This window comes from Leuciscus leuciscus, assembly GCF_965113295.1.
Source record: "Leuciscus leuciscus genome assembly, chromosome: 23".
In the NCBI taxonomy this organism is placed as follows: domain Eukaryota; kingdom Metazoa; phylum Chordata; class Actinopteri; order Cypriniformes; family Leuciscidae; genus Leuciscus; species Leuciscus leuciscus.
Window position 1 is genome coordinate 3,116,005 of NC_138747.1, and position 12,145 is coordinate 3,128,149.

Sequence of the window (12,145 nt, forward strand, 5' to 3'; positions counted from 1 at the left end):
GATTCATAAGGCTATTATAAGTGTTTATATTTTAGACGTGTCGGAATGGTTTCTGGAGAAGTTCTAGTGTCATCAGCATCCTAAACCCAAACACAACCTCAATATCTGACACACACAAGAGAGTCGACACACTTATGGATATTTACACACATGCACAAGCTTTATCCTGCAGTTTCACATGGGAATAGACTTTCTTAAAGCATGTTAGACTTTCAAGAGTCCACAAGTGTTCGTTTAGCACTGACAAGATCAAAAATCATCTGTATACATTTTTAACTTTATTTTCAAATCCAGTGATGCACTATATAGAAATTAAGTCTAAACCTAAATAAAATATGTAGTTTAACTTTTTTTTTCTTTGCATTTTGTTTGAAATTCTATACACTTACAGACAATAAAGTTTAAAGCTATGCTGAAATGTATAATTCTTTGCATTTTTTAATAGTTTTAAAACTGATTTTTAGAGCATATTGACTGTGTCCTCTGCATTATTTACAAGCTGCAACTGCAGAACTCTTGAGTTGAACATCTTGTGGGAACCTGAAATGTCCTGCATCCCCACATTCATAAAGATGAATATAAGTGACCTTACTGGCAGATGGCAGTGAGGAGAACATCCCACCGATTCACTCATCAACACAGTATTGTTCAAAATATGAAGGCTTCTGATTGGCTGAGAGGAGTGAGGTGCGAGTATAAATGCAAGATCATTTCACAGCGAAGACACTTCAGTCCAAACTGAGCTTGAACTTCAACATGGCGACTTACATGGACGTGTCTTTCCAGAGCAGCTTCAAGACTCAACATGTTCAACACGCAAGGTGAGAACTTCAGAAACTCATGGATTCATAAAGCATTATCTTCTGGTATTTATTCAGCTTTAATCTTTTAAATGCACATGAACTAAAGTGATTGTGTTGTTGTTTTCAGATGCGTTCTTACATGTTTGGAAAGAAAGTGTGGCAACAGTTTGGAGAAGCTGAAATCTGCTCTTGGAGAGTATCTTCAGAACGGCATCCACACCTCAGATCTTCTGGAGAGGGCCGTGTCCTTCATCACCCTCAAACGAGTTTTACTCTCCCATGACGGCTACTCCAAATATTCCCGTGACATCCTGCGTCTTTTCCCGGATCATTCAGAGGATGTAGCAGCGTTGTGCTCGGAAGAATGAACATCACCTGGAAAACTCTTCACACAAACCACTCTTAGAAGAAAGACTGAACATAAAGAAGACTTACATTTTTTTCCAAAAATCTCTCACTATAATGCCTATAACTTTGTATATATAACTGTATGTCTTAATGATTTTTACATTTGGATTTATATTTCTTGCTCAAAAGAATATTTTTATATTTTTGTTTTTACAAATGCTCCGTTTTATGCATTATATGCATTATTTCTGGCAGTTACACTGCAATATACCTTAATCTTTGTGTTTTGTAAATGAATGCTGTTTTCGTTTAAACTGCACAAAGAGTTTTTAACCCAAAGCTCCTTTAATGGAGCAAATGTTGTTCTATATAAGTATTGTGATTCAACAATGATCTCAAGCCATACAAATGGACAACTGCGTCCAAAAAATAGAAAATAAAAGAAGTTATCTTTTTTTACAATTCACATTTCAGTCTCTTATTTCATGTGTATTATGAAGATTTCCTGCTCCATAACAGGTCAGGCTCTTATAAAATATGCCACATGTTTCTGCTCTCAGTTAGAACAGAGAAATGCATTTGCTCATTTTGCTCATGCATTAAATGCATTTAATATCCTTAATGCATTTTAAGTCAGTGATTCCTCAATCTGGAGTTCATGTATCCCAGGATTACTCAAACCAGTTCTAAAAGGTACTTGGAATTTTTTTTTAATGTTATAAAACTGAAATTACGACTTAAAATATTAGGGCTGTCAATAGATTCAAGTGCCCTATAAAACTATTAATACATGATTAATGTCCAGATTTTTTCAACAAAAAAAATAAATAAGAAAAGAAAAATAAATAATGTGCAACTTTTATGCATTAGTATACTTAAGTGACATAATGATGGAAAAATAGGCTATATTTGAACACTTTTTCATTCCTCAAGAAACTTTGCGTTCACTCGCAAAACCTTTGCGTTCCACCAAGAAAGTTTGTGTTTGCATACCTTTGTGTTCTTTGCGAGCGAATGCAACATTTCTCAGTGGAACGCAAAATATTTGCGAGTAATACAAAAGCACTTATCCTACATAATTTTCTCATCCCATCTCATTTTTTTCCTTCACCATGTCACTTTAGGCTCTCCGTACATTTGTGTGAATGGCATGTCTAACTACAGAGCCCCTAAATTATATTTCATCATCAATCCTTCATCCAAAACGTGTTTTGTCTTACCCTGATTCACTACGGTAATTAAGCCTATTATAAGTGTTTATATTTTAGACATGTCGGGATGGTTTTGGCGGGAAATTGCGTACATATGTCACTCGCCCGTGCTTGTCTCGGGGAATCACTGACTTAAAATGCACTTAGGATAGTTAATGCATTTAATGCATGAGTAAAATGATCAAATGCATTTCTCTGTTTTAACTGGGAGCTGAAACATGTAAGCCTAGCATATTTTATATGTTACTTTCACACATACTCTGGATGCTTTGCCGCGTGTCTGGTCTGAGAGGTCAGGGGTTAGTTGTCAAAACGAGCGAGAACAACACGTGGACATGGAGCCGATAAATCTCCAACCTCCGGAGAATCACCCGTTTTAAACAAACGCCGAACAGAGGAGAGTCTGCGGGCTTGGCTTGTCAGAGATGGAGAACTGAGGGATTGAAATGTTGTAAAAGTGACGCGAAGATGATGGTGTTTTTACTCAACATGATGTGAGTAAGGTGTTTTATTGAACATGTAAACTGAAGATGGTTGATGCGTGTTTCTGAGAGCCTTTAAAACCCCGAGTTTGCAGCGTTTTCATGATAGCCTTGAGAAATTGAGTCTGAGAATGAAATGCTTGTGTGTGTGAGTGTTGAAGGAATGACTGTGATTGTTGAGTGAGTTTGTCTATTGAGAGAGAATTTTGGGATGGGATTTTGTGGGTTAAATTTTTTTTTTTTTTTACAAAACATCGCGACTATTTGTGAGGCGGACGTTTGTTATTTTTTGGCTTATTTTCATTAAAGACAAAGAGAGAGAAGAGTCCTCCTTTTAACATATAGGCTACAAGGACATTAATAATCACAGAAGATGTCAGGTGTTCAATTGATTGTTTTATTTCGCAGCAGAAATACATTCACTGAACTGCTGTAGTGTTTTAAAACTTCAGTTGCCTTCACAGAAAGACAAATGATCACGTGATCAATTAAAATGACAAATGCCAATATGACAAAGTTTGCTAATGCTATAAACCTTCACAGAAGGAACAGTGACCGCTGTATACAATACAGGAGAAGATCTAGAGAACGTTGAGAACCAAAAAACGCTTTAAAACAGGATGAATTTGATTATGATCTATGATAGACCAAAGAGGAAAAGATCAAATATGAATCATAAAGTCTCTGTAAAATGGTAATCTCAGAGGAAGAAAAATATGAGCCCAATGTGAGCCACTATATAAAACCAGTACAGAATTTATAACGCATCACATTAATATCAAGAAATTATAACATTTCATAATATATATCATTTTTGTGTAAATTGATCAGCTTTTAGGACAAAGCTTGAGTATGTTAAATCAAACTGATTATAAACCGTCTTTACAATAATAAAGAAACTGGTTTCTTCACATCTTTTGAAGATTATGTAATGTTCTTAACATATGATGTTAAGTCAATGTTGTCTAATATAGACGTCAGCATATATTCCCATCAGAGAAAGAGATAAAATATAAATCCTAAAGTCTCTCTATGAATATCATCTAAGAGGAACTCAAATTTGAGCCACAAACAGCACATAATTAATAATGAAGCAAGATTCTTGTCATCACATTAATTTCAAGAAATTATAACATTTCATATAACATACTGTGTAAATGGACTCTTCATCAGCTTGTAGAACAAAGCTTGAGATGCTATCAGATTATGAATAGCCTTTAAAATAATAAAGGAAGTGTTTCCTTCACATCTTATCAAGATGCATTTAATGTAAAAGTCAATGTTGTCTAATATAGACGTCAGTATATGTTCCCGTCAGGAACTCTTGAGTCTTCATAGAGGATTGAATCATCAGAGCACTTTGCAGTGCAAATATCTCTTCCAAACTGGAACTCATGAAACAGTTTTTCTCCAAAAGAGAAGCTGAAACGCCACAGTCCACTGAGTCTAGTGTGGACGTTCAGTATGAGCTGCTGGTCGCTGTAAGATCTCCCAAGGCCTCCAGGTGGCGCTCTTGTTGACCTTCATCTCTTTGCTGAAGGTGTTCTGGTCTGAGCGGCTCAGCCGAGGCTCCACACTTTCCCTCCTGTTCTGATCACATGATGTCTGCAGCTTCTGGAAGAGCTTCTTCTCTGGCTCTGTGTCTTCATCTCATCTCTGGATCTCACGGACACACCTGGAGAAGCCTTGATTGACAGCATGTGAACTGGAACTGTGAGCGTCATCTCCAGGATTTGTGCTTTCTCCAGCTGGGAATCAGGAACTCTGGAGCCAGAAGACACTTGAGCTGCTGATGAGACCATCTCTGCGCATCTTCTCCACTATTGGCTTTCTCAGCTGCAGATGGAGACAGAAAAGCATCAGGAACGTGTCTTGGAATAAGCAGTGATCGAGAAGAGTCGTGAAAGCTGCTGATGTAATGTTGCTGGAAGGAGGATCATGTGATGTACCTTGTTGTTGAGAGGGAGATGCTCCTTTGAGATGATTGTAGGTGTCATGTCTGGATCTCTATGCTGTAGATCTCTGTGCAGAGCGAGTCTGATTCACACCGGCTGCAGATCCTCTATTTATACTCACAAATCTCCATATGAATGTGTGAGGCTTGAGCTTGTTGGAGTTTCTCACAGTTTGGAGCCAATGGAAGAGCTCAGACAGACAATGAGGGATGAGGGTCGCCACATGCTCAATGATCCTCTGTCTCTGTGTCTCAGGGGAGAATCTGGGAAAGTCCTGACCTGTAGAGATCTGATGTTCACATCAATGTCACTGAAGAAACACACGCTCATCATTAGAAACGCGTGGCGTCAGTGACTCCTGCATCGTCTCGTTCCTCGTCACATCATTCCTGCACATGCCGTCTGAATTACTGTGTAAAGCAGTGTTTAATTCACATGCCTAAGTTTAATATCAAACTTGAATGTTGATAAAATATAATCTGTATATAAAACTGTATAACCAATTACTAGATCAAGTCAAATCATACTTTATTTATGGAGTGCATTTAAAAACAACAAAAGATGAACTAAACTGAGGTACAATTTAAGAATAAAGTTTTAAATTTGAGAAAAACAGAAAGAGAGGAACAAGAATTATACATTAATAAGAAAAATACTGAATTATGAAATACAATATTACATCAATAAAAACTAAACTGAAGTTCAAATGCTTTCTAGTTTCCAGTTGTTACAGCATTGTTAGACACATATGGATTTATATGTATAAAGTTCAACATTTCAAGTCTTTCCACAGGAGTAAGTGCAGATATTTCATGTCCTAATTTATGATCTTCAGCATTATGATTGCAGTGACGTCACAGCCTGATGATGAAGCAGATGTGTGTGTGTGTGTGTGTGTGTGTGTGTGTGTGTGTGCTGGTCAGTGTGAGTAGATCTCATGTGAGGTTCCCACACTGACTCTCTGTCTTCACATCAATGGAGCACAAAAGCATCCAGAGTCCTGAATGAAGCATTAGTGCCGCTGAAGACTCTGTTCTTCCTGACGTCACCAACCATCTGGAGGAGGGAAACCAGTCAGTCACTTATCACACACTTTCTGATCACAGTTATTCTCTTGCAAACATGCAATTTTCCTGCATATTAAATTAATTATGGAATATGCAAAAAAATACTTTTTATTTGCTTCTTTTTTTCCCCTTTTTTTTATCAAATAAGATTTTAGTTGCGTTTGTGAGAGATGTTTGTGTTTTGATGACAAAAGTTTCTTAAGTACCTGATGCAAAAGCTTAGTCATTGTAAAAGTTCATGATGCATAAAGGAAAATAAATAGTGATATTGCTGATGACATCATGAATGACATCATGTAAATGCATCATGCATGTGTGTGTAAATATCCATAAGTGTGTCGACTCTCTTGTGTGTGTCAGATATTGAGGTTGTGTTTGGGTTTAGGATGCTGATGACACTAGAACTGTGACTCTGTTCTCCAGAGTTTCTCACACTGAGACACAAACACAACAATAGAAGTGTGTCTATTCACATGATAATGAGTGTTAATGCAGGACAAGCGTTCTCACGCCTCTGCTGCGTGTTATAATAATGCTATATTAATAAGCATACTTATTATATAAATCAGAAGACAAATTTCTTCAAATAAAGCAATTCATTCATTCATTTTATTTTGAAACTTATACTATGCAACTAATTTTGAAGTTATAGTCCAATCTATTCATGTTGACCTCTGACCCCTGGTCTCCTACTTGAGGTCTAATGTCTTTGAGTGAGTTCTGTCTCTCACGCTCTCTTCATTCACTCAATTTCATCTCAGAATATTCATTTTGGCAAGGTTTTCTCAAAGTTTAGACGAATGTTCTTCTAGTAACGTTTTGTTCACCGTTATCTGGTCTTTAAGAATGTTCTCAAAACATCAGCACAAAAGCATTATTTATACATTGCATATACAATTTTTTTGTATTCATTTCATAATGAATGAAATGTTTCATAATGAACAACTTGTTTCATAATGTTTGCAAAATGATAAAATGGAATGTTCCTTTAACATTTGCATAATCAAGAAAAAACGTTTTTTTAAACTTTGACCGTTAAAAGCATCCATTTTTTTCTTAAAAGAGCATTCAAGAAATAATGTTTTCATAACTCTACGAGAACGTTAGCAAAGCGCTAGAACATTTTTGTTAGCTGGGCGGGTATACTGTACAATCTTCCTCCAGTAACCGTAACATCAGTGCTAAACAATGCAATGAGGGATGTGGGCCGCCACATGCTCAAAGCTCAATGAACACGCAGCTGCTTTCTAACAGATCTTTCTTCTGGCTGCTGTCACTGCTGGAGTCTCAGAGACACACAGATTCACACACTTCTGGTTTCATCACATTAAATCACTCGCACAATAGAAGTGTGTCTGTTCTCACAGGAGAAACTGGACTTGACAGGTTTCATGAGTTCAGAGACCATCAGAATGTAATACTGTGATTGTGTCAGGTTTATATTTCAACCACAATTATTTATAACAGTATATAATTAGTGTTATGGTTGGCATATAATAGGTTTTATATATATGTAATATGTGTGTGTTCTCTGTGCGTTTATTTCCAATAGTTGGGAATTGAAGAACTCTTGTGATTCAATAATCATACAGTTGTCTCTGACTTTCATATTTTGAGTTGAACATCTTGTGGGAACCTGAAATGTCCTGCATCCCCACATTCATAAAGATGAATATAAGTGACCTTACTGGCAGATGGCAGTGAGGAGAACATCCCACCGATTCACTCATCAACACAGTATTGTTCAAAATTCGGAGGCTTCTGATTGGCTGAGAGGAGTGAGGTGCGAGTATAAATGCAAGATCATTTCACAGCGAAGACACTTCAGTCCAAACTGAGCTTGAACTTCAACATGGCGACTTACATGGACGTGTCTTTCCAGAGCAGCTTCAAGACTCAACATGTTCAACACGCAAGGTGAGAACTTCAGAAACTCATGGATTCATAAAGCATTATCTTCTGGTATTTATTCAGCTTTAATCTTTTAAATGCACATGAACTAAAGTGATTGTGTTGTTGTTTTCAGATGCGTTCTTACATGTTTGGAAAGAAAGTGTGGCAACAGTTTGGAGAAGCTGAAATCTGCTCTTGGAGAGTATCTTCAGAACGGCATCCACACCTCAGATCTTCTGGAGAGGGCCGTGTCCTTCATCACCCTCAAACGAGTTTTACTCTCCCATGACGGATACTCCAAATATTCCCGTGACATCCTGCGTCTTTTCCCGGATCATTCAGAGGATGTAGCAGCGTTGTGCTCGGAAGAATGAACATCACCTGGAAAACTCTTCAAGCAAACCACTCTTAGAAGAAAGACTGAACATCAAACCTAAAAAATCTGAGTTTGAGATATTTGAAAATCTCCAACTATAATGCCTTAATGCAACTTTTATATCTTTACTTTTTTATATTTCTTGCTCAAAAGAATATTTTTATATTTTTGTTTTTGCAAATGTTTATTTTATGCATTATATGCATTATTATTGGCAGTTACACTGCCATTTATTTTAATGTTTATCTTTGTAAATGAATGTACTTAATGCTGCTTTTCATTTAAACTGCATGAAGAGATTTTAAACCAAAACTCCTTTGACTGGAGTAAATGTTAAAAGGACTGTGATTGAAAAATGATCTGATTATTCTGATGATAACACAGTAAAATGATGATGATATCAAGCCATATATGGACAATTCTGTCCAAAATAAAACGAGAGATTTACTACACTTCACGTTTCAGTCTCTTATTTGATTTAATCATTCTCTTTTTTTGTATTAAGAGAGTTTTCCGCTCCATGAAGTGTCAGATTCCTACAAAATAAAATCTCCTACATGTTCATTTTGCTTGGCATCGTTAAAGGTGGAAACACATTTTCCTAAAACTGGACAAATGTAATGATCCGAATCATGATCAATTGTAGTTTGAAACTGAAACAGCAGAATACATGCAGAACAGAATTGTTAGTTGCAAAAGTATTGGGAGAGAAAATAACATATAGGCCTATATAAATTACATAGAGACTTGCAAGTAGCTAACTTAGTTCTGTTACTTAAAAGAAACGTTAACTGAAATAAAAAAAATAATTTAAAAAACCTATTTTATTTCGCCTAGCTGCCAAAGAACATATTGGCCAATTACACACTTTAACACAATAACACACTTCAATACAGTATGTGTCTATGGAGTTCACAATAGTGGTCAAGATAATCAGATCAGACTCTCTGGGCCTCTTCAAACACACACACTTGCAGTCTTTGCACTTGACCACTTGTCTACTTACATGACGCATTTACTGTATTTGGCCCAAGTGTTCAAGTAGGCGTGAAGACTACAAGTGTGTGTAAAACTTTTGATTACCTGATGGGACACACTTATAGTGTTGCAAAAATGCAAGTGTTTACAGAGCTTTATTTAGATTTTCAATACGTTGCATTTTAAAATAAACTTCTAAATGTCTGGTCAGTAGTTCATCTTTAAAATTATGGTTACAATATAAAGCAGTTGCAAATGTTGTACAAAACACTCATAGCCTGCTCATCTTTGCACCAATAAAAAGACAGCTTAAAAATTTGTTTTACTACCAAATTACATGTAATATCTAATTAATTTAACTTACAGTGGAATGTTTTCCTCGCTATATCTCGCAATTTCGGGGCATGTGGTTTCCCGAGCCTAATGCATGATGGGATGTTCTAATCTTAGCCTCGAATGCCACTCTGATGTGGTATAGTGTGCGTTTAGTGTGCGTTCAAGGCACTGCGCTTTGGCATTTTTTAGACATGTGACTGTCTTGCACACTTACTTCCTGTCGTGTGTACGCGCTCTCAAGTGGCCAAGACCACAGACAAGTGTGGGTGTTTGGAAATGCCCTCTTTTGTCATTCATTTTTGAAACAGAAAGTATGATTATTCTGAATAATTTATGGCCGTCAATAGATTAAAGGAGGTTTTCCGGTCACCGTGATTTTGCCAAGTAAGACATGTTCCTGGATCAACATATTTTGCTGATCCTGGAATAACATTTATGTCCCAACATGTAGTCCTTACCCTCTATCCCTATCCCTAAACCCATAACTTTTCCCTAAGATCAGAGGTAAATGATAGGTGAATAACACTGATGTTGAAGCACCTCACCCTGGTTCTAAGCCGAAACTTGACAGAAACTGTAAACTTGTCCCTCAAATCTGATTGGTTGATTGGAAAGTTGTGGTACTTGGTGAAATCGCGTTCACCAGGTTTTCCACTCACTCCCTGTCTCCCTCTTATGGTGTTGTTGGGAATGTTCAACCCTATACTGGTTGACTGGTGTTGGTTGGGCGTGAGGACAGCTGTTACTGAGAGCCTTTAGTGTTGAAGGAGTGACAGGCTGTGTCTGAAATCGAGTAAGTACTTATTTTGAATATCGCGACCGATTAAAAAAAAGTAACTTCTATAGGCATATAGTATAAATGTAATCTGGACATACATTTGCCATGTTGCCCGTATCATGTGACCTTCCAACATCCAGTTACGTCGCTTTACTGCAATTTATAAATCCTCTCCCGTGGCCTCATGGGATAGTAGTGTCAAATATGCACACTTCAGAATCTCTCCGGAAGAAGTGGGTCATCCGTGTGCTTTTTTCATTCTCATTTATGAGTACTGTGAATTCGGACATACTTATTTAATCACATACTGGTTTTCGCCTACTATATAGTAAGCATGTGGATGCAGCCTGTGATTATTGAGTGAGTGTGTTTATCGAGAGAGTGTATGAGAATTGTTGTTTATAAGAAAAACGTGGAAAACAAAGAATGGAAAATTGTAAAGGTATTCAAGCAATAGCTGAGATCTTGATTCAACATTGAGTTTATGAACCACAGCAAATCTGCTTACCCCTTATTGAACTCATCAGATGATGTCAGATGTTCACTTGATGTTTTGCTTTAGAGATTGAGTCTGAGAGCTAATGGAGTATTTTACAGACGAATCATGCAAATAAAGATAAATAGATTTATTAAGAAAGACTCACAGTGGGTTTATTCTAATGTCTTCGCAATACAAGTTTTGATGTTTAATGATAGATTAATTAAGAATCAGTAACATTAAATAGAGTTTTTGCATGTTTTGTGAGATTTATTGCCAAATGATTTATTTTTCCGAAACGCTGGAAACACGACTCCTACAGTGTAAAAGCAATGAAAATCAACCCAAACATGTAGAAAAACTCCTTTTACAAACCAATTGCAAATGTTTTCTTGAAACTACAAATCGTCAAATACCATTAAACATGATGTGTCTGTATAATATGTGTTCTTTTATTAATTTGTAGGGCTTGTTTTGTGTTATGGATGGTTTAGCTGATCAGGCCAATAACTAGGTCTAATTCTCTTAATTTCTTATTATTCAAATGTGGCATTAAAAATGTCTATATTATAAAACTGATTGGAGGAAAGGTATCATAAAGAAATATGGATTCAATGAGATCGGTCTTTAGTGAACCATTGAAATATCTAAATGTTTCTAAATCGTTTTTGTTCATGGAAATGACTTGGGCAGTTTGATACGTTCGAACCGAATTTACAATTCACATTTTATACAATTTATATAAAACTGTGTTTCGTGTGTGTTGATGAATGCATTGGTATCTAAAGCTTTAGAGTTGTGTAGTGGAATTCAGACGTCATTGTCTCCATTGTCTCGGACTCCAGGCCTCCAGATGTGTGTGTGTGTGTGTGTGTGTGTGTGTGTGTGTGTGTGTGTGTGTGCTGGTCAGTGTGAGTAGATCTCATGTGAGGTTCCCACACTGACTCTCTGTCTTCACATCAATGGAGCACAAAAGCATCCAGAGTCCTGAATGAAGCATTAGTGCCGCTGAAGACTCTGTTCTTCCTGACGTCACCAACCATCTGGAGGAGGGAAACCAGTCAGTCACTTATCACACACTTTCTGATCACAGTTATTCTCTTGCAAACATGCAATTTTCCTGCATATGTAAATGTATTATGGAATATGCAAAATATTTAATTTTTAAATATTCTTTTAAATACACTTTTAATTCACTTTTTTTTTAGCATCAAATAAGATTTTAGTTGCATTTGTGAAAAAGTTTTGCGTTTAGATGACAAAAGTTTCTTAAGTACCTGATGCAAAAGCTTAGTCATTGTAAAAGTTCATGATGCATAAAGGAAAATAAATAGTGATATTGCTGATGACATCATGAATGACATCATGTAAATGCATCATGCATGTGTGTGTAAATATCCATAAGTGTGTCGACTCTCTTGTGTGTGTCAGATATTGAGG

The 12,145-nt window shown here is 36.6% G+C and overlaps 2 protein-coding genes and 1 pseudogene across 3 annotated transcripts; 2 read left to right on the forward strand and 1 right to left on the reverse strand.

Annotated features, from left to right (window-relative positions):
• The first annotated feature begins 21 nt into the window (after positions 1-21).
• On the forward strand, positions 22-1,609 carry LOC309488017 (uncharacterized protein). The gene is made up of 2 exons (XM_082156041.1): positions 22-821; positions 931-1,609. Exons 1-2 carry the CDS (start codon positions 700-702, stop codon positions 1,169-1,171), a joined length of 363 nt encoding a protein of 120 aa, XP_082012167.1. The 5' UTR covers positions 22-699; the 3' UTR covers positions 1,172-1,609.
• A 1,623-nt stretch (positions 1,610-3,232) lies between these two features.
• On the reverse strand, positions 3,233-5,453 carry LOC309488008 (annotated as a pseudogene). Its single transcript, XR_014211721.1, has 2 exons — positions 4,794-5,453; positions 3,233-4,680 (listed from the first exon to the last, which is right to left on the reverse strand). The product of XR_014211721.1 is annotated as an uncharacterized misc_RNA (transcript).
• Positions 5,454-7,484: 2,031 nt separating this feature from the next.
• LOC309488016 (uncharacterized protein) lies at positions 7,485-8,184 on the forward strand. The gene is made up of 2 exons (XM_082156040.1): positions 7,485-7,783; positions 7,893-8,184. Exons 1-2 carry the CDS (start codon positions 7,662-7,664, stop codon positions 8,131-8,133), a joined length of 363 nt encoding a protein of 120 aa, XP_082012166.1. The 5' UTR covers positions 7,485-7,661; the 3' UTR covers positions 8,134-8,184.
• The last annotated feature ends 3,961 nt before the right edge of the window (positions 8,185-12,145 follow it).